The sequence below is a fragment of the Vanellus vanellus genome (assembly GCF_965231255.1).
Source record: "Vanellus vanellus genome assembly, chromosome: 1".
Lineage (NCBI taxonomy): Eukaryota > Metazoa > Chordata > Aves > Charadriiformes > Charadriidae > Vanellus > Vanellus vanellus.
Genome location: NC_138905.1, coordinates 38,292,021 through 38,315,502, shown reverse-complemented (window position 1 = coordinate 38,315,502; position 23,482 = coordinate 38,292,021). Strand labels below are relative to the sequence as shown.

The 23,482-nt window shown below is 41.2% G+C and overlaps 1 protein-coding gene across 1 annotated transcript in view; it reads right to left on the bottom strand.

The window, feature by feature from the left end:
* Positions 1-22,019, bottom strand: part of LEMD3 (LEM domain containing 3) — a 53,719-nt gene extending 31,700 nt beyond the window's left edge. The window contains exon 1 of the mRNA XM_082498503.1: positions 20,464-22,019. Coding sequence (XP_082354629.1) covers positions 20,464-22,018 — 1,555 coding nt within the window. The 5' untranslated portion in view covers position 22,019. The remainder of the gene's footprint in view (positions 1-20,463) is intronic.
* Positions 22,020-23,482: the final 1,463 nt, after the last annotated feature.

The window sequence follows — 23,482 nt, the reverse complement described above, 5'->3', positions numbered from 1 at the left end:
GCAATCACTATTAAAGCATATTGTCTTGCCTTTCTAAGACACAAACTCGTTTCACCCACAGTTTGAGCCTGTAGAGAAAATAGCCCTTCTACATGCTATTCATACAGAAAATGAAGCTTCTACTGACCATAGTTCACCAAGCACAAACACAAAAGTAAAAAAGGTATCCTGGAAAACCTGACACAAAATTGAAGGTCTAGGTTGTGAATGTCATTGCATTGATGTTGAAAGCATATTAAGAACAGGCAGCATTTGAAGGGGCACACTGCTCCATATACAGTTCTACCATAAGTAGAGTTCTTCCCAATGAAAAAGAGTACTTTCCACTACTTCTAGGTCTGATGCATTTGCAAAGAGAACCTCGAAGAAATCTCAGTCTGGGAAGAATTTTGTGCATTTTGAAATCCTGCAGTTCAACTTTCTATACCAAGGCATAGTAAAAGACAAGTGGTGTTTTAAATGACGTCCAAAATAAGTAATTCCATACACATGGTGCAATTACACCTACCCCCAGATATTGCAGCTGTTTACACAGCATTTCTGCTTGCATCTGAAGGTAACTCAGCAACAGCCTCTGATAGAGCTAACCAATTTGACTTCTTATAAGGCACTCCCATGAGTAAAGATATTAGCAAAACATGAAGAGTTGCCTCCCTGACAGTCAGCTGATTGGCAATACCTTGATTCCTGAACCATAACCATGATTAGCAAACTGCTCAGTTAATATAGTTATAAATGAGAAAACCAGGAGAAATAAAGGTGGACACACTAGATGAAATTCATGGCAAGATTTCTCATTTAGGAGAAATGGAGGATACAAAAGAAACTAAGGACCAACTTGTAAGCCAGGGGTCCCCTAACCTTTGCCAAGTGTAATAGCATCTGAATAAGTAACAAAAAAAAAGATAATTATTTGTAAAACAATAGACAACTTGTAAAACAATAATTTTTATTACCTGCACAAACTTCCACAGTACTGTGGGCAGCAGCGAGATACTGACTCACTTTACCTTATTTTTGAAAGGCAAGTCTGAAGTGGGAATGATTACAATTTCATTGCTCCTACATGTAGCAATGGTAAGGAACACATTTCTATAATTACAGCCAACAAATAATGTATAAAACAGTGAGCCAATGAAAAGGCTTTCTGAGTGAAGAAGAAAACTTGACTCTCTGAAATTTTGCAAACAATGGTTTGCCTGAACTCAGAAGAAAACTAAGCATGCTCACTACCTAACAACAATAAGCACTTCAGCTTCTTCTGACACAGCAAGTGGAAAATAAAAAACAAAAAAACCCACAACAAAAAGCCCCACCACCACCCAAACCAAACCACCCAAACACAGGGACTGGTTTTCACAGACATCTGAATACTTGATTCAGATACCAGATTAATTACCACTGATAGAAGCAGATGCTCAAGGGCTCTTGTAAACCAAACCCTATTCCACTTCATTATTTCATTCTATAGGTGCAAGTTCTCAGACATTGCCTACTAGATTATCAAGCTACCAACTTTACAAAGCTTCTGTGTATTTCATTCATTACCTCAGCAGAACATTCCCAGTACATTAAACTTTTAATCTAAATAGCCTAAAATAGGATTAGAGAAACACAGCCAAGGCTCAAGATGACTGCCAACCTCCCAGTTTGATCGTTAGTTATCCAGACAAGATAATTATGTAATTATGGTCTCTTCCCAAGGTCAATCGTATTGAGCATACATGAGATTTTGATTATATGGTTTTAGATTGGAGGAGGCAGTGAAGGGGGTGGGGGACGGGGCACGAGACACAGCAGTGCATGGATTTCCGCATACCTGACAAACATGTATTTTAGCACTGATGAAAGCCATGGAACAAATACAAATGCAATATTTCTGTGCCTGCAAAGATGCAAACTGAAAATTGTCATCTGCAATTCTACATACACTAGGACAGTACAGCAATTAAGTGAAAGTAATGGTGGTGTTAGACTATCCCAGCATCACAATCCCAGTGTAAAGTCAATCTCACATATGAGCAACTTTATATTTGGATAAATTAAAACATTGAATTTATGACACAATCCAGATGAGACGTCAATGTTAGCCTCTCCTTCACAAATACAGTTGTTAAAGTGACAAAAAAAGGACTCTCAAATTATCTATCACAAAAATAAAATTATTCTTGTAATACATTTTAACTCACACTATAGGATTTTCATGAAATCCCTCTGAAGTTAGTGATTTTATGGCAAGTCAACCAGTGAGATATGTTTTATGTAAGATTATAGTTTAGGATGCCTGATGCTTTAAGAGGCAAGTATGCTAAAATGCAACTGCTGCAATTTATCAGCTGCAATGCAATTAACAACTGTTAATCAATCTGCATCTATTTACCACATAGCCTTGATTAACTTGAGTTAGTAAGGCCACTCCTTAAGTACTTCAGTAATTCCTCTGTTCTGAATCCACCCTTCTTTCTTTTGTCAAGGATCTAAGCTCTTACCAAATCCTCCCACTTGCTCCAGCCACAGACAAAGTTTTAATCTACTCCAACATGTCTAAGGTATTTCAATGTATTGCATCAACATTGGTTCAAAATGTTTCTTGACAATTCTTAAAATATGCAAGTATGGTTTTAAGAGTAACAAGTTCTTGTTCTACCAAACTAAGCATTAATTTACTAACTAATTACTAACAGAAGAGTTTCTTATGCGAACATCTTATACTTACAAGGCTCCTCCTCAAAAAGCGTTCAAGACCTCTACCTACCACACAGCAACCATTACCAGCCCTGAAATTAGTCTACCGAGCTCACATTTTTATGAGCTTCAAAAAACAACTTCTCATTTACTTATATTACAAAGCTAAAAGCCATACAGATAATTTTCTAAAACAAGAATCTCCTGACTGTGGTCCCAGGGGGCCTTCTCTCCAGGTTAGCCAAACAACCACCACATCCACTGTTCTCAAAAAAGAAGAGATGCAACAAACTACCTGGACATAGTAATCTCATCATCCATCAGTACTCCCCAGACAGAAACAAAACTGTGAAAAGCATGGCAGTCTTACCTGGCCACATGTGAATACTAGCTGCAGGATTAAAAAAAAAGCAAGAGTATTTTCATAGAAGCCTCAAAAACTTGACAAAGGAACCATACCAACTCCCCAAAACACTGTAATAGCTAAACATTCTGCTTCAAAGTTTGATACATTGGGAGAAGAGCTTTATTTCTGGCAAGATGTAACAACAGGATTCTTTGGCCAGACACAGAAGGAAACAAAAAGTAAACACACTACAGGACATCATCCTCACATGAAACTTGATTTCAGAACAGGAAGAGACATGCTATTTAAATTCCAGTTTTAAGAAAGGATCTTATCTAGATGCTAGTTAATCAAGAAGACAACAATAAGATTACCAAAAAGCCTATGAAAGAAATCAAAGCAGCATATGAGTATTGTTCTGGTTAACTGCAAAGACTACTAATGACCCTTAGAAGTAATTAATTTACACATGTTACTGTTGGGACAAGCTGTAAATGATGACTTACAGGCTACTAGAATTCCTCAGAATGGCAGAACGGGTCAGTCTCAATAACAAAAAGCCACCAATACAAAGCCAAGGGTCACAGCACAGCTCCAAAGCATTCCAGCCAAAGCTGTCAACACAAATGCACATTCCAAGCCATCTCACAGAGATGCTCAATTTTAGGAATACAAGTGCAGTAAGTGTCAATATACAAGGTTAATTTTTGCTAGAATACAGAAGCTTTCATCTCTAGAGTAACAATAAAACCACTCACCACCACCACCCACTTTCCTCCCTAATACATTGGTAACAATTGCAGACAGACGCAGTCTTTACAAGGGTTTAGTTTCCTTCAGTAAAACAAACAGGGAGCACAAAGTGGGATTTCTCGTCTTTTTCAAAGCACACTTTAACAGACATCAAGTTGCAGCCTAACTGCAGACATTCGTGAACACACGTCAGCTTTTATAGAGTCTTAATGGGACAAGTTCCAAAGACTGACACAGCTTCATGGGCATTCATACCTAGAAAGAAGACATGCACAAATAAAAATACCTTTGCTTAGGACATAAGTTAGAACCATATCACTAACACGGTATCAAAATAAGGGATACTGCTACTTTCCGGTAACCAAATTAGGATGCCGAAAAGTACTTTCACTACAGCTATCTCCCAGATGCTGTGGAACCTTGCCCTGAACAGTGTTACCATTCCTGCAGTTTCAGTATACAGTACACTTCAACATACAACGTCAAAACTGAAGTATGAAGTAACTGTCACACTGGGACAAACCAAGTATTCAACTACCCCAGAACCCAGTCTCCAGCAGTAGCAGAAATTTTATTCTTTTCAGAGACACATGTCCTTAACTGGAGGGGGGAAATCAACAGAACAGTGGCAAAAGCGGGTGTCAGAGCATAAGAATATAAAGTATATGCTGATATTTCAACAGAATATTCTCCCAGTCAAAAAAATTTGCACCTCAGAAGCTTCCTGAGACAGACAGAAGTAGCAGACTATTTTTTTTTTTTTTTCTAAATTATCAACTCCAATGTATTTTTCCCTACCAATTTGTCTAGTACCACATTAACCCCAAGCAAGCTTTTAGCTTCAGCAACACACGGTCAAAAAGTTCCACAACTTAAATGTGCATGTGTGAAAAAAACAGTTTCCCTGCTTACTCTGAACTCACCACTTGTTAACTTGAGAAACTCCTTGTGTTAAAGGAGACAGTGAGTAATCAGACCCTATTCACCCTCTCCATAATACTCATGCCTTTACTTCATTCCTCAGTCCTTGCTCTTTCACACTCAAGAGTCCTATTCCTCCTTGCTATGAAAGCCATACTATGCTTTTGATCATACCGCTCTCTGAATTCTTTTGCAGCTCTGCTCTGTCCTTTCTGAGGTTAGGGACCAGAGTTGGACACTATTCAAAACCAGAGGGACACCATGGGTTATTATATTTGAGAATCAGCATGGCACTAATCTCTCAAATATACTTTGTTCCAAATTACCTTCCTAAAAAACAGAAAATCCTATCATTATGTTTTCTTCTTGACCACTACCAAATATTAAGCTAACATTTTTAACAGAATCACTGTAATGCCATAATCTATTTCTGAACATACAGAAAAGTTGATTTTATAAACAAAAAAGCAACTTTCCAATGCAACTTTAAGGAGATGTAAAGCCACAGCTGCAGAAACAAGAATGATCCCAATTAACCTGTAAGTACTTCATTTCTTGATGTAATGACACCAAAGCTGCCAAATGCCATCCACACAAGGATTCAGACTGTACACTGCAACACACATTTCCAAGCTAGCAACTTCTGCAGAAGCAAGAATGTTCCTCCCTACAAACAAAAGTGCTTTGCTCCTCTCCACCCACCATGTCACAAGCAGACTAATCCCAAAAGAGAAGCAGTATTTTTTCAAAAATTTGTTCTGTAAAGGTGTGTTCAGTAAGTGGATAACCTAATGCTTTACATTAGAGTTATTTCATCATTACAAAAAAAAAAAAAAAACAACCCAGACACACGCATTAGCTGGATAATGTATTGTTAACAGAGGAAGCAACAACACTGGAAGCACTGCTATCCAAAATGGGCCTTCAGCCCAGCCCTTTTCTACACGACCTTTGAAACAAGTTCTAAATAATTTTACAATCCAAGTACTTTCAACATCAACTAACAGATCTGGGACTTTTTTTTTGGTAAATTTGGGGTCAAGTACTGATTCCACCCAGTGGCATACTGTGTATGTGTCAACAACAATTCTAAAACATTGTCTCTGAAAGCTCCTAAACCTTAAAATCCCTGAAAAAACAAACAAACAAGTTATTACAGGAAATAAGTTATTCCAGAGCTCCATCTTTCAAACAGCTTAAATACAGTAATCCTGCCTTTATTTTCCTTTCTGCAATTACTCAATGCTCAAAACAAATGAGCAGTTTTGCATGACCTGCATCTCCAGATTGTACTAATTCCAGTAGAAACCACTTTGAATCAGTAGGCTAAATCTCTCCGCTTTGGTATTAAGACACCAAGTCATATATCAGGCTGTGCCATTCCTTCACTACAGATCATCTTTGTGTGCTTTGGAAAAAATTTTTGTATTTCCAAATCAGTACACCATTACAGTTTGAATAGTCCTTCACCATGCCAATTTTAAGCGGCAGCAAAATCTGCCACAAAGATTAAAGAATTCTAAAAGCAGCTGATTTTTTCCTTAACATCAAGTCAGTTTTTCAACTGCCTCAGTTTAGAGAGCTTTTTTTTTTTTTTTTGACAGTTTTCCTCCAATATCATTTGAATTCATTCTGTTTGTGCATAGGTGATACAACGGTTGATGATATAACCAAACTATTTCATAATCATGTTTTTCTTTTTACAAAACCATCCTCTAGAAGAATTAAAACTATCATATTTGTGATAGAAAATGTGTTTGAACTGAAATGTCTATTAGCCATGAATAGCAGTCTTCGTTATTTTAGGTAAAAGGGTAGGAAATATCAAAATTCCTCTTTGGAGTTCTTCACTGCTTCTTAAAAAAATCCTCTCCATATTTTAGCCACATCACCCTTTCTAGAAATGCTCAAATCTACTCCTAACCATTTAAATACTGGTTAGAATAGACCTGAATGTTGAAAGATGCTCTTCAGAGTCATGTCAATTCAGTCCATATTTAAGAAGAGACGAGTGTTTTGGGAGAGCTTCTCAGATTAATCAGTTTCACCAGAATTAAAATACCAGTTTCACTCTAGTATTTGTATTAATGTTTGAAAACCTAGAAATCATAAGTTTTGTGCTTAAAAGATTAAAGAAAAATATTTTAACCTCTGTAGTGCCTCCAAGATATCCAAGAACCGCAAAACAAATAGAACAGTTGGCTGTTTAAGAACATCACCTTTTTTAACCAAAAAGCCTTTTAAAATAAATCCAGAACTGAAACAGTTCCCAAGACATCAGAGCTGACTTCAGAGGAAGTTTTAACTATACTATTGCCGCATTCATGCCATGAAAACTGCTGCCAGCTAGAATCTACTGTACTGAAATGCCCGTTTCAAACAGACCTGATACCTCAGACTAACACCTGCAAATACTAACAAAGAGATTGCCTTTCCTTCTTTCTGGTCTCCTGTTTCTTAAACATCACCATCAACCATAGCAAGACTCAGGGAAGAAAAAACAAAACCTACAGAGCCATAGTACAGACACTGCTTGTTTCAAAAGGAAGAATGTGCAACCTGCCTGTGTGTAGGAAGAAAGCATGAAAGTTCACTTTTTCTAGAAGACCCTGTGAAAATAACTGTATGCAACAGATGAAAAAACAAGCGAGTCCAAACAAGAATCAATGCAGCCACACCAAGAAACAGAACTTTAGAACATCACCATCAGTAAGAAAATAATACTGTATTTGAAGTCCCCAATACCAAAGACAGATGAGAAATTTGGGCAGAAAAGACAGGGCTGTTTCATACCCCTAACTCAGGAGGGTTGTGGGAGTGTGTGGTGTGTCATCAGAAGTGTAAGTGCCAGTCACCAAACACTCCAGACAATACTTTCAGCTGCTACACCCACCCAGAAACTGGTCTATCACCCTAAATTCTATCTCCTCTACGCCTACGTTAATCTGAACGGAGCATACTCAGTACCAGAGCAGACTTAAGCAAGAGCACATTAAGCTGCTAGGTTATTTACAAAATCATTTTAGCTTTCCTCAAATACAGAAAATGAAAAATGATTCTTACAATAAATTATCCTTTTCTCCAGTTTTATTTCTACTAGTGCAAGGACATGTTATAGCAACAGAATTTGCACACGCTCTTACATTATATTACAAAACAAGCTGTATTTCAAATGAAGAAAAAGCTGTCTATTCTATTAGGAAAAAAGGGCTCAGGAGAAGTGCATTTGCTATGCATTGTAAAAATTAAGTAATACTACATTCTTTGCACCCACATAGTCTCCATTATAGGCTAGTGTTTATATGTAGGAAAACAAAACAAAACAAAAAACAAACACACACACTAAGACTGCTTTTATCAGCAGTTGCAAACATTACCAGGGAAACATTAGACTTCAGAAACCCACCAGCATTTTATAATAGGTAGAGAATATCTTCACTTGCAAGAGAATTGGAATAGGCTTCTGTAATAACTCTTCTCCCTTCTTCTATGCTCCCTCCCAAATGTTTTAGCTCCTTATACTTTATAGGCTCAAAAAACACCCACGACTTCAATAAATGAACACAAATTAAAAAAAAAAAAAAAGATATTCAGAAGCAGGGAAAACTCCATCTTGAAAACATGGCAGCACAAGCGGCTCAGTGCTAAATTAGGAAGTAGTCTGCTTTCCTCAAACTCCAAAGTTCAACATGGAAAGCAAACTTATAAAGCAAGTGTTATCAAACCACAGAAGATTTAAGAATCAACTGGAATCTGCAGTTACATATTAAATCTACTGTAACTCTGCCAAAGGGCCCAATCTGGATATAAACACTCCCGTGATCTTGTACAAGCAGGAAGGATTCCTGTCTTGAAGAGTTTCCAATGTAAAAATACCCAGTTATAACCTCTTCTTCCAGATAGACTCCAATTACAAAGTACTAGTAATATACTATAATAGCATGAACAGTTTACAGCATCCAAAGATAATATTCCAATGGAGAGCACTGACAGGAGAACTATTAAAAGACACTCAATCATGGGAGCAAAGACATTAACAAAGCCAAGATAAAGATCACATAGGTATTTTTCATGTTTACAACTGGGGTTGTGTTGTGCCTCTGCCTTCTTAATCATTCAGCACACATTGGTCTATCACTACTTGCTGCAATAAAAGCAGCAGAACTGCTGAACAATGATCTATACAAAGCCTGAACACAGCAGTAAAATTCTTAAAATAGGTGCACTAGTGTATCCTAGTGAGAAAAAACAGCTTACTCTATGCAGGACATATACAGGTAGCTGCTAGCAGGTCTTCTGTCATGACAAAGATGAACCTTCATAGAAGAATCAGCAGCCAGCTTACCAAGTATCCATATTAGCTAAACAGAAGAAGGAAAACTGCCCACCATGTTTAGCAGAAGTTTGCAGAGCTCAAAGCCAGGATGAGTTCAGCAGTAATTCAAGACATAGCACCACTTGACTAGAAACTAATAAAAGTAGGCAATATTCAGTAACTTCCATTTTTACTCAGCTGGACTAAGACACTAAAGAGTTGGCTAACCTTCCAGGCTGTCTACCACACCACCTGCACTTGTTTGCTAGCATAAACTCACTGGTTCAAATAAAAATTATCCGAAGGAACAACTGGACTACCACTCAGCCATACATCACCATTATCCTTATATATATACCTTGTCACTGGCTCCTATACTCAGCTGAAGAGTCTGCTTGAACTAAGACTTCCAATATTGTTATCATAATAGTTTATTAAACAGGTTACGCCTATTAAAGCGTTACATCATCAGCTCGTGGATTCAGCTGATGAATCTTCCAGCAGTACTGTGTGCACTTCTGAGCCAGGTGAATCTAGAGAGGAGAAAGACCCTATCTTGGCAAGAAACTCATCTGCCATACAGAAACAGAAAAAAAAAAAAAAGAAAACGGAAAGGAAGAAGTGACTCTTACAAACACTCAAACACTGCAGACAGTAAAACTTTACCACACCATTGGCTATTTGTGGATACACAAGGACTCCATAATATGTAAGTCACTACATAGTAGTACAAAGCTAGGTGCTTAAACTATAAAACAAAGCTTACAAAACAAGATCTTAACTCTCCTTCCTCAAACCATTTCTTGTGCTTAAAGAAGCATAGCTCACCATATAACTAGTAGTCTGATGCCAAGGTTTGTGTAAGAAGCTCAGTACATTCCCATCTCCTGAATGGCAGAGAACAAAACATGCTAATTCATACCCTTGCAGAAGGGATAGGCAGATCCTCCTTGGCCTTTGGTCCTCAAATCACCATGACAGCTCCTTCCCAGGGCTGCTACTGCATGTGACTTCCCTTCACAGTTTGCTCTCCCTCCAAAGGAATGACTTTAATACTACGTATCCTATACAGCAGAATAACATGTCTGGATTTAACATCCCATTGTTGTTTTTTTCCCCCCCCTACTTCATGTGCACTTGTACTCAATCTGCACATTTTTGGTTTTAGTTCATAAGCAGCACCTTTAGATGAAGGTCAAGAGAAAAATAAACAGTATTTAAAGTTATAAACAAACACATTAGCCACTGTATTGTCCAATTCCAAAGTACAGACACATTAATGCTCAATGTAAATAAGCTAAAAAAAAAAAGCCTACAATGTTTCTACAGGGAGTACCACCTTCGATGGAAGTCAAACATAACAGACACTGGTCATAATACACCTAGGATGACCAAGTCAGACTGTGTATATACACCTGCCCATTCTGAATGAGTGAGCTCTCAGGAGTACTTAAAGGCTGGTATTTCTGGTTTTCAATGAGAAACAAAAGACTACTCACTCAAAAGACACAGTACGAACACTATGGCACTTTCAGATGTTTCTCAACACTCCATTTTATTTTTTTCTGAGTTTATATTAAAATGACCATGTGTTTGCTATTATATACAAAATATAAAGTACCCAAACATGAACATATCCTTCAGATACAGCTCAGATTCCCCATTTCCCACAGTGATTTAGGAACATCTTTATCTAAAGCTGCTTTTGGATAAGCAGTACTTCATGTGCTTACAGATAAGAGAAACAAAACCCAAAAATAAGTAGGGAGACTAGTTCCTTCTCCAGAAGGAAATCACCATCTCTAACCTCATTCTCTTACCTAGGCAAAGTCTCCTCAGGACAGCATAAAGTCCCTTTGACAAAAAAAAAAAAAAAAAAAAGAGAGCGCCTTTTCAGCTTCTTCCTTGAAAACACTATGCCTCTCACCTCCAGCAGCTTCCCTGGATCATGCATCAGGTGCAAAACAATACAGAAACAGACTAGGATGAACCTGACATCATACTCTTCTTCTCAAGATCCCATCAAGGAATTTCATAAATCATTTTCTCTTATTCACAAAGTAACAGTAAACTCTTTCCAAGGAATTTGCAAGAATGAGAAACGGCACAAGCAAGACAACCAGACTGGCCCTTCCCCAATAATTTGGTTTGACTGTGGATTTCCATAGCCTGAAAGAGGCCTTTCAGGGGTTTGTCACAAACGCACCACCCAATCTGTCACTCAACAAAATTAACAAATACCCTCTTAGGTTGTCTGAAGCATAACACCTGAAAAAGAACAAATAGCCCACTAAACATTTACATATACATCAAATGCCAGAGATTAACAGAAAACGTCATGATGAATGTTTTACCATTTCCCAGAAAACATCCTGGGAATTAAAAAAAACCAAACCAAAACCAAACCCCTACACACCACAACCAAGAGCTGTTTCAGGCAACACTAACAAGAAAAACAGAAGTCACACTTCTGCCTTCTGATATTTGAAACCCCTCATTCACAATAAATGCTCCATTGCTCAATATCTATTGACAGGTTTCACATTAGTTCTAGCTAGACTTCTGTCCTCTATGACCAATAATATCTACGCAGTCAGATAAAAATTTGTTTGATGAAGTTGTGCTGCGAGATATGGGAATACTGGACATGAGGGACTTGTGTCATGCAGCTTGATGATACTAAGCAGACACTGGGATAAGTATTACTGAATGAGTGTGCTGAGGAATGTTTTATTATATAACTACATAGTGAGACAATGAGTATTGAGGGGACAGATGGTTAATGTGAGTGGCTTTGATAGGCAGTCTATTGAAAATATCCAAAAGCTAACGTCAGCAGTTACAAAGTCAGTGGACAGTCTGAGGCTTCTCCAATAAGCAATCCTGAGATTTAAAGTGTGGCCAGCAGGTTGAGGGAGGTCATCCTCCCCCTCTACTCTGCCTTGGTGAGGCAGCACCTGGAGTACTGCGTCCAGTTCTGGGCTCCCCAACTCAAGAAGGACAGGGAACTGCTGGAGAGGGTGCAGCATAGGGCTACCAAGATGATTAGGGGACTGGAACACCTCTCTTATGAAGAAAGACTGAGGGAATTGGGTCTCTTTAGTCTGGAAAAGAGACAGTTGAGGGGGGACCTGACCACTGCTTATAAATACTTAAAGGGTGGGCACCAGGAGGATGGGGCCAGGCTCTTTTCAGTGGTCCCCAGTGACAGGACAAGAGGGAACGGGCACAAACTTGACTATAGGAAGTTCAACCTAAACATGAGGAGGAACTTCTTTACCTTGAGGGTGGCAGAGCACTGGAACAGGCTGCCCGGGGAGGTGGTGGAGTCTCCATCTCTGGAGACATTCAAAACCCGCCTGGACGTGTTCCTGTGCAACCTGCTCTAAGGTGGCCCTGCTCTGGCAGGGGGGTTGGACTAGATGATCTCCAGAGGTCCCTTCCAACCCTATGATTCTATTCTATTTAACTGACCCTCAAAGACATACTTTTCTGTGGGGAAATGGAAAATTGAGATCTAGATGTGGCCTTAAAATCTAGTCTGGAATAACACTACACTTATCCAACTCATCCCAGCAGTCCTCATGATAAAGCTGTGTTCAGTCAACTGCCTAGCCAGGACAGGCTGATGCTGCATTTACCCAAGATGCCATGAATCCAAGTATAAAAGTTTCTTGTACTTCTTCCATAAAGAAAAGATTAAGGTGATGTGACCTGTATAAAAAACCTGTATTAAGACATAAGTGAATAAAGGCAGTATGAAGGAAGTCTTAGTATGTATATAAAAATATATACATCTTCCAATTTTTAAGTTAACAGCCTTCTCTAAGACAGAGGAAAATCTGGCCCAGGAATTGGTCTACAATCCTTCATTTATGAACAGACCTGTTTCTTACTTATCTAGCACAGCATCGCTAGAATTCAATGGATTTTGTAGACTACTTAGTAATTTTTAATGCCATTTAATTTAATGTTAGACCTCTCTTTTTAAGTCCTTACCTTTTCTCCTCCCCACATTAAAGTCTTCTATATCAATTTAGTCTATCACTCAGAGCTCATTTAAAGCAGCTAAAGGAAATTAACTCTAAAAAGGCAGCTTTATTCAAGATACCTGTGTTACAATATGACCCTCAGAAAGCAGAAAATTTGATCCTTCCCTCTGCAAAAAGCAGTATTCATATGTGCAAACACCAGACATAACAGCACGACTCCTCCAACAAACTAGGCCCAACAGGCCCACTATATTTGCCTGTTTCACTTCTAGCATGCATCCACACTCACTTGCTCCTTACCCTCTCACCCTCCACCATAGACTGTAAACACGCAGCAGAACAGAGAAACAGCACTGAATAGCATTGTGGGAAGTACACCACAGTAGCAGGGAAAAGGCAAGAATGATAAGGATACTGGAGAAAAGGAGCCACCAAGACCAAAGTACAGCAGTTTGGGGCCATACTATTTTTCATAATTACAAACAGTACTTCTTGGTAAAGACAGATTTCTTTTTCATGCCATGGTGTGCTCAAATAATCTAAATATACTTGATTCAATCTTCCATCTCCATTACCTACATTTGTCTTCAACTCCTCTAGCTGGAGTGAGAAGCTTACTGAATGGACAGACTTCTACAGAATCCCTAAAGTTTCTAGGAGAGAATGCTAGCAATATCTCAGACTAAAGATGTGTGAACCCAAAGCCTTGATTTGCCTGGATCAAGAAATTGTAGAAATATTGAGACAACATTCAAGCAGTGTCTTATCAGACCAGTCAGCTGTACAAAGACGCCATATCTGCATGGAGCCAAAGCACCAAGTTTGTTTTGGTATTCCCCATTTTCTAGGGACAGCACACTGACATCAACTGCAAAGCCTATGTAACATCAGTTTAATTTAAAAAGCTAATGAGTTTTTTTATATATATTTACAACAGAACTCAACATCAGATGTTATAAACTGCAGCACACCTTCTACATATAGGTTATGCGAGATCAGCTTTAAGTCGTGCAGTGGTTCTTTGATCTATCCTTATATCCATCAGCATGCTTCTTTCCATCAGTAACACTGCCCCTTTTCCAAGTTTTTCTAAATCAGAATTCCTCAGTGAACAAAAGCCATCAAGGTTACTTTGATCAGTGGCAGTTACACCGTAATGTATTATAATCACAGCATGCCACCTTCTCCCGCAACTCTAGACCTACCAGCAGCAACAGTAGGAACCAAGAAAGGAAGAGTAAGGACAAAGATACTACTACTGAAGTCCTTAGCAAACATGCCAGTCCCCTGAAAAAAATCGCTTTTTCTTCTTAATATACCTTGATTTCACATTCCCTTAAACAGTCAACTTACTCCCCTCAACCTATCACAAATCACAACAAACAACTAATTTTACCAGAGAATACAAATACCCACGAGAACTTTAAAGGTATAAAGAATATACGCCTCATGATTACAACGGATTCTGTGCTTCTCCACAGCACTGGAAGAGTACTTACATCAACAAAAACTGATGTACCTGCTTAATTTACTTGCCAAAGCTTTTTTGTTAAGTGACTAAACAACTTCCTCAACAACAGCTCTGACTTGTTCACATGTTCATACTATTTCTGAAGCACAAGTCTAGAAGCATGACAGGGACCAGTTTGGTATGACTAGCACTCCTGCCAGCTTAGCTGGGTAAGCAATCAAGCCAAAGTTTTGCAACCTACTACTCCCAGATGAAACACAAATTTCAACAGGAATATTTAACATGATTTTTTGGAAACACAATTGGTCCCCAGGACTAGAAAGACTGCAGAGGATTGATTCTCCTCTTGTACTGGGATACAAGATTATGAAACAGTGCAAAGTGGGGCTCCTACAATGCTACATTTAAGTCCTTGAGCATTGCAGGCTCTTCCTTAAAAATATTTCCACTGCATCAATTATCGCTGTATGCATCTGTCCTAAGCCAAAAGAAATCAGCACTGCATTTGAAGAACACTATTAGAGTTGGCAGAGCTTCTTAACAGAACAAACACAAGTTTGCTTTTTGCTTTCCCACTCCTTTCTAGTCTACAATGCCTTGTAAACATGGAAAAGTTGCAACCAGATCCGCTTTCATATCCTAGATAACCCTTAATTTTCTCAGATCAGAAACCAAATTTTCTTTTGAGAAAACTATCATGCACTATGGAATGGAGTGCAAGCTTTTGATTAGTTTTTGAAAGCTAGTGAAAATAGATGCTGCCAGAGCTTTTCTGCATCTCTGCTCCCCAGCCAAGTAATTTTAGTTCCGATTTCTCATGACTAACTTCACAGAAAAGCATAGCCTTCAACAGTAATGTTGAAAAAATGTCATTGTAAGAATATCTGAAGTCATGGCATATGGAAAGTTTTGTGTGCATCTGCAAACAGCAGCACATTTAAGGTATGAATGCCAAGTTAGAACTAAATATTTTGAATACAGTATCAAACACCGCTATCTCCTTAAAAAAAAGACATTCTCAAATTGCATCATTTTTGTTTCAAATACTGATAAGGAATTTTCATATTTATAGTATAGATCTGCTGCAAAGGTAAACAGACTCTTTATTATCTTTTAGGAAGGATTTTAAGTTGTCAGCTAAGATGAACTATTTTGCACTATGTGCAATTATCTGGACTTTCCTGGGTACAAATCTTGGCCAAATTTGTTCCTCATTTTTAAGAGTTATTTCTAATATATCATAAGGAAGACTAGAGTTTAAAAGTGTAGAGAATCCTAAAGAAACTTACCTATTCTGCCTGGCTTTATGTTATGAAGGCAGCCTAGGTTTTTTTTGATCTACTGATCTTGATCCAAAACTCAACAAACCACAGAAGATCAGCTACAAGGAAGATTAGTCTTTAAGATGCACATCAGGATTTTCTTTTGTATCACCTAGAAGAGAAATACTTGCTAACTAGAGTTTAAAGCAATATAAAAAAAGTGAAACAGAGCTGTATATGCTAATATGTCAACAAAAGAAGTTGTTATATTGTCAAATACAAGTCAGAGTATCACTTGCAAAGCACAAGCAATGTTAATAGCCACACAACACAGGAACTCTCAAAATCTTTTTATTTTGCTTCCTCCCTTTACTATCCACTATTCTACAAATATTTTTTATCCTAAAGTCGTTTTCTTCCATTGAAGCCAATACTGTGAAGACGACAGATTCTTCTGAGAAGGTGATCTTAGAAGGCAAGTAGATTTGTAACAGTTATCTGTGAAATACCACAGCACTTTAATAGTAATTTGCAGGCCTGTGAGCTTAACAGTCATCTTGTCTTTTATACAGCAAGTCTAACTTCTTAACAATTAAATTCCCTGCATAAAATTTCACAGAAGTTTTAACGCCCAAGAGATTTAGAAGTCAAGAACAAAGGAACAGCAATGGAATAGAATTAAACTCCTGGAATTGTGATTTGCATAAGCTTCCACTTGCAATATACGCTATGGCTAAGTCTCCCTCAATTAACATTTAAAAAAACCACAAGTTGTAGCAAATATAGTAAGGATTATCCTCCTAGGAGTTGTTTTGTAACAAGTATCACAGAAAGACCAAAATTTCTTGCAAGAGATGTCACTTTCAAAAGCCTCTCCTAGTAAGAACACAGATATTAAACAAGATCTACCTGAAAGTTTTCAAGATTAATTTTTTGTTGTTGTTTTACTACATCAACCACTCCCCAGGCAAAGTACTGCAGCAGAAACAGTAAGAGTAATTTAAATGCAACCTATTTCAGATAACAACCTTAAACAGCACTTGTACTAGTGCCCTCATCTTTCAGAAAGGAAACCAGACCTGAAAGCAACACCTACTGATCTGATATAGTTATCAACTTTCCATGAAAAATAACTTTAGAACTAACTCCCAGGAGAAGCCACTTGAGATGCTCATAGTAACATCACAAAACAAAAGCAAAGAAGTTGGAAGAGATACCCAACTCTTCAGGGTCTGAAGAACCCTAGGAAGTAGACAAAAGTCGAACCTGCCATTTTCCTGACAAAATACTATGCCAGCTTGACAAGAAGTTGATACAATTCCATGCTATTTTGAAAGCAGGAGCAAGCAAAACATGCTTTATAGCAAAACCCACATGAATGAGGTTACTAGCACCAAGCCCAAACCTGATCTTTTCTTTTCACATCCAACACTGTCAGAGAGAGAGCCAGCACAATATGCACTTATGCATTAGTTTGTCTTTTACGTAAACTTAAAAAGTAGTTTAATTTCAATGGTTTAAGATGCTTTAGGAAAAGTCCCATAGATATTTATCTGCATTTTAGACAGCTAAATGCATAAAAGCCTTACCTCAAGTGATTATATGTAGGTTAGATAAAGAATTAGCCCAATTCTGATTTGTCTTTGAACATTTTATGCCACGTGTGCAGAAAAACTAAAGCACTTCATAGCTATTGTAGAGGTCTGAATAAGAAATCATTTGAACATTATGCATAGTCTAAGTGACAATCCTCTTCTGAAGTTTTCTACTTAACACTTCTCATCTATATTATTTTACCTGGCCTAAATTCAACCCCAACACCTAGTTTTAAGTCTCCTCCATTACACACACCTCTTCTGTTCTCAGATTACAGCCTGACAAATATTGTAAGTGCTGATATTGAGTGTACTTGGTGATAAATACTTTTCAATGTCACACACGTAATATCACTTGATTTTGATTGAATTTCATTTTAGGTAATGAACAATTAAGAAAACCAGCATTAAGCTCATTGTGCATCATCCCCTGCAAGGTTAAAAGAAGAAGCCACCCAAAGATACAAATAACTGCCTTTTTTGTTTTCTCACAGTAACTATGATAATTTTGGACATGGGTATAGTGCAACCTCACTGAATCCTAAAACCTTTTATGATAATAATTTGAAGATGAAAATAACTGAGTTTTGCACAATCAAATCACTCTCAGCCAACAGAACCTTACCTACAGCCACCCAAAAGAGAGAAAAAACTCAATATCCAATCACTTAACTGAGGTTGTTTCTTGAGATACACTATTATTTTTTAATAAAAATGTATGAATCAGTTCTGCTTCTATACAGAAAACAGACAATAAACCCACACAAGCGTAAGAGCCAAAGGACTCACTCGGATGATGTTTACGCTTAGGGAAGCATCTAATAGATGACAGGTTTCTTTCCCTTCCCAGTAGCAATCAGTCTTTATTGGCCTGTCTTGTCTGTTCTTGCCTGTTCTACAGACCTACCATATTTTCATTGCATATGCCCATTTGAGAAGTAAGAATTTAGTGAGCACGTGCTGAGCATATGGGCAAGGTAACTCCCTGCTCATTCCCACATTACTTAAAAGCAACAGCGTGCTCCTCTTCCTATCAAAGGAGCTAGCCAGAAAACCTGCTGTTTGCTTCTTCCAGTGGGCCCTGTTCCCATTTGTTATGTTGCAAAGCCTGGGGCTGTGAGGAAGAAGAACAGATGAAATGTGAGTGCCACTGCCAGAACAATTCTTCAGGAAAGCCACTTTCAAGAGTTTCACTGAAAAAAGAACAAATAGGAACAGGCCAAGAACTGGCTTAATTGAACGACCAAGCAACACTGGCCTACCAGACTTTTGGCTGGGCAGCCTAACCTAAGCAAAAGGGCAGAAGAGCACAATTTTCCCTGTAGATCAGTTCCAGCTGTGTTAACTTTTTTAAGAGCAATATACTCAACACAGTGATCCCACATGCTCTATAGGAAAGTTCACACACTCAAAACAAAGTTTTTTTCCAAGATAAAAAGTTCAGAGGGGATTTCTTTTCACAGTGTCATTGCTAACTGCATAGCTGAGACATTCAGCTTTATCAATCACCATGGCAGGCGATTTTTAACTCAACCAGCCAGAACGTTTACCCCAGTAGGCTGACAGACCTTCTCCCCTATTAAAATCATCATATTTCAAGACTACGCAGAAAAAAAGAATCTAATACCTGTTAGTAGAATTACACATCTTATCAGTGTGCCTAAGAAAATTTATGTATGTCTCTAGCAGTTATGGCCAGAAGTTAACCACAGAATATAAGCAGTCCTAACTGTCACACTATACTGTATCTAATTTTAGCCCACCTGCATATGTTCACCACCTTCTCAAAAAACAAGACTGAACAGTAGTTAAGAGCCACGTGGACAGCAATGAAACCATTGCAAATGCTTAAGTCCTTGCTGCTACTGTCCTTCCTAAACACTAAATCCTTTACTCCTCCCACCAAAGAGCGCAAAACAGAATTAAGAACTATTCTGCTGCCATAATGTAATGAATAGCGTTTGAAAGGAAGGGGGGAAAAAAAAAAAAAAAAAGAAAAAAACCAGCCCACACTGCTATTTCTGCCCTGTAACAACTAGCAGATCCCAATCTAACAGCGGGATCACTCCTTACAAGGCACTGTATACATGCCTACACAAGTATATAAATCCTCTGCTATCTATACAAAGAAATATATGCACATGCATACACCCCACATGCCTTCCTCAATCATTTCAAGAAAAATGCAAGTCCCCAAGCACCTTCTAATGCTCTCACATACCAAAACTAGCTTTTTACTTAATTTTTCACTGCTTCCAATGAGAAATTAAGACAGCAATGGCATGATTTTTCTTTCTGATGTTAGAATCTCCACTGTCCACTTCAGAGCGGCCAAGAATTCAATTAGCATGAATCACCACCCTTAGGTGGTACATTTCCACTTTCATATGCTTTGTGAATAGAAAATGGTAGTTTTTAAACCCATTCCAATAAGTTACTTTTACATATTAAAGAAACTCTCAAGTAATTCAGGATTAAAAAAAAAGAATGTTCTGAAATTCAAACTAAAGCACAACAGTATTTCATGTATAAACATACCCTCAACTAGATTTAGCACTAAAGTACTTATTAGAAAAACAGTACACGATAGATCCAGCACTCACTGCACAGTTTGTCGTAGTGTGTAACGTCACCTCAACCTAGCATCCTTTTCAAGCCTCAGTACACATAAATGAATACAACCTGCTTTATTATCGAACAACTACAGTCGAATCTTAGCCCTGCAGGAATCCCAGGAATCTAAATGTGCATCATTACTTCTGTGAGATTCGCATAAAGCCTTACCTCTTCAATTCTCTATTAACCATACATCTGCTACACTGAACAAAACACATAAAATTGCTGTGAAGAAAACACACTAGAAAACAAGGTATCAACAGGTTACAGCAGGTAACGACAGGATTTGAGTTTATCCTCAAATGTTTTGCAAGCTTATTATACCAGCTTGAGAGGTATGTACTTAAGGAAAGTCAGTTTCTCTGTGCTTCAACCTATATAGAAAGATTATATGAAGGCAGAACCCAGAAGTGCTCAGTACGGGACGTCTGGGAATGCAAAGGTGAATTAACAGTTGCATATCCAGTTGCAGAAAGAAACTGCTCTTACCCTTGACCTAATACTTACTGTTGGCTCCCACATCCTCAGCTACTCCAGAACCTCTCATTCTCAGGTATGTGAATCCCAGTATCAGAAAGAACAAGCATGCAGCAGTTAAGAGGAACATGGACAGGTAATGTGCACTGAAGCCTCCAGTGGTGGATACCTCCTCTCTTTTGAACTGTTGGAGAAGCTCCTCCTCGGGCTCTGAGAGATTCTTCTTGTAGGTGTTTTTCAGGTAGGTATGATTTGAACCCGTATGATTGGAGTGGTTGAGTCTAAGGGAGGAGGTGGTTCCACCTGGGGGAAGGCTATTAGTAGCTGAATAGATCCTGGATTCAACATTATAGCTACCAGCAGCACCGCTGAGAACATGATTATTGGTCGCTTTCCTAATGGTGCCTGGAGGGTCAGTGATTTTACTGCTGTCCGCGAGCGGCGGTGGCAGCAACAATACTGTAGGGGATTTCTTAGGTAGGCCAAGGCGGTATCTGGGGCTGGGAGGACTAGAGTCCACATTTTCACATCCTCCTCCTCCCCCCGCCGCCGCCTCCTCCTCCTCCTCCTGATTTCTGCCCCTGTCTAGACTCCCGGCAGCAGCCGCCTCCGCCGCCGCCCTGTCATTCGTTACGACTACACCAGCACCACAGCCTCCGCCAGCCCTTTCTTGGCCCGTCTCCATCACGCCAGCGCCGGCTGCAGCGCATTTGCTTGTTATGAATGGAGCAGGAGACTTGCTGAGGCTCCGTCTGGGCCGGCGAACTGCAGACTCCTCCTTCGGTACCTGCTGCTTGGCCCTCGCCCCCGCCTCCTCCTCCTCCGAGTCAGAGTACTTGTCCCTGCCGCCGCCGTAGGAGAGGAGCCGGTTACCGTTCACGGTCCGGTTCTTCCACCGCTGCTGCTCGCTCTCTTCCTCCTCCTCCTCCTCTTCGTCGTCCTCCTCCTCTCCTCCCTCGGCGCCGTCCCCGGGCTCCCTCACACCCTGAGCCGCCGCCGGTCTCCTGGCCGCCGCCGCCCCCCCCCACCAGGCGCTGGGCTTCCGCCGAGCCGCCGCCACCGCCTCCTCCGGGGGAGAACTGTTACTCACGCCGCAGGCGCCGTGGGGAGCGGCGAGCCTCAGGCCGCGGAAGAGGGGTGAAGCCCGCTCCCTCCTGCTGCCGCCGCCGGCGCCGGCCTGGCTCCGGGGACTGGTTTCCACATCCGACTCGTCCGAGCTGAAGCCCAGCAGCACTTTGCCGCCCCCGGCAGAGGGTGCTGCGCGGCCCCGGCCGCTCCCAGCGGCAGCCCCGGGGAGGTAAGGGGGCTCGGCGCCCACCAGCCGCGCCCCCACGCCCTGGGCCGCCCGCCCGGGGCCGCCGCCGCCTCCGCCCGGCGCCGCCGCTCCGGCTCCCGTGTTATTGTTGTTGCTGTTCCGGGTCTTGTTGGCGCCGCTGCGGGCCCCAGCCCGCTCATCCTCGCGCAGCTTCTTCAGCTTCTTCAGGTAGACGGGCCGGGTGCTCTCGGTGACCGGCCCCGGGGAGAAGCCGAGGCGCCTCAGCTCCGAGAACAGCTCCTCATCCGTGAGCTGCGCGGCCGTCGCCATTTTCCGCTTCCCCCCGCCGCCGCGGACGTTTCCTACCCACGCGCCGCGCCGCGCCGCGCTCCCCGCCGGAACTGACGCGTGCGCACTCGGCTGTGGCCTAGACCTGCCTGTCACCCCGCGGGCGCCGCCCGCCGGCGCCGGGGCCAGGCCCGGCCCCTCCCCCCACCCCGCCGCCCAGTAACGGCTGGCGCGCGCGGAGGGGGGCACGCGGGGGGCTGGCGGCGGCGCGGGTGCGGCGCCTCGAGCCGCCCCTGCCAGAGGCGGCGGCCCCGCCCGTCCTCCGCGCGGGGCTTGGGGCGGCGGTGGTGGGGGAGCCCGGCGGGTCTGGGGCTGGGGTTCTGAGGCGGCTGCGGCGGGGTCTGGCGGGTCCGCCTCCGCTGCCTTGCTTGGGGTGGGGGTTCTGAGGCGTTCGGGGGGCGGCTGGTGGGTCCCCCTCCGCCGCCGGGGTGGTGAGGCGGTGATGGGAGGCGAGGAGGGCACCGTCGAGCGGGCGGCACCCCGCAAATCGGACCGAGCACCACGCGCCCTTTTAACGCCACTTCCAGGTGACAAAATGTAGCCTAAGAGTGGCTGGAAACATCCAGAGAGCCCCCGGCGCGCACCGTTCTTGGGGCCCTTCCCCAAGGTGGCAGCCAGCGGTGCGCTGGGTGAACTTTTTCCTTCCAGAAGTCTGGGATCGGGACGTCACGGCTGTGAGGAGAGGGATGAAGTGTCAGGGCATGAATGCTTTGGGAAGCTGCATCCTCAGTGTCCGTGGCTGAGCACCACCCTCACTGAGGTTGCCATTGGATGTATTTTGCTCTTTGCTTAAGGAAAAACACAGTCTTTCAAATACATTACAGTTCAAACTATCTGCCTAACTACCTACAGAAATGTGTACTTGTCAAAATGATTATGCAAATATAAAGAGCTGTCATACTGGCATTTCTCGGAGCGTGAGGTGTGTGCTGGCCCTTCTGGATTGGCCCTTTGGCCACAGAACCTCGTGGAGGCTTCAAAGTCTCCTGACCTGTGTGTCTCTACCTATCCACCCCAAATGACAAACCCCTGGGCTTACCTGCTGCTTATCACATCACAAAAGCAGGATGCTGAGTTTCCATTTTAACATAACTCTGACTGGCCTTATAACACACCATGTGCAGAAGTGGTCTGGAAACAAAATCCAACTGCAGGAACAGTTGTGCCTTTCCCTCTCACAGTCTTCTGCAGTGAGGATAGTGTGGATGTGCCCTGCTAATGTCAAAACTGAAGTTGCTAATCTTGTTATTGAGGAACATTTGCAGAGCAGGACTTAAGGTAGCTGTGAGGCAGCTATGTGCTGAAGATGAAGCCAGTCTACAGAGCTACAAAAGTGGCTTGAAGCCATCTTTCATGATGCTGATGAATAGTGATGACTAACTTCTCTACCCCACCCTCCATTTCTGACCAGCCACAACTGGGAACGCAGAACCTGTCCTATTGCTC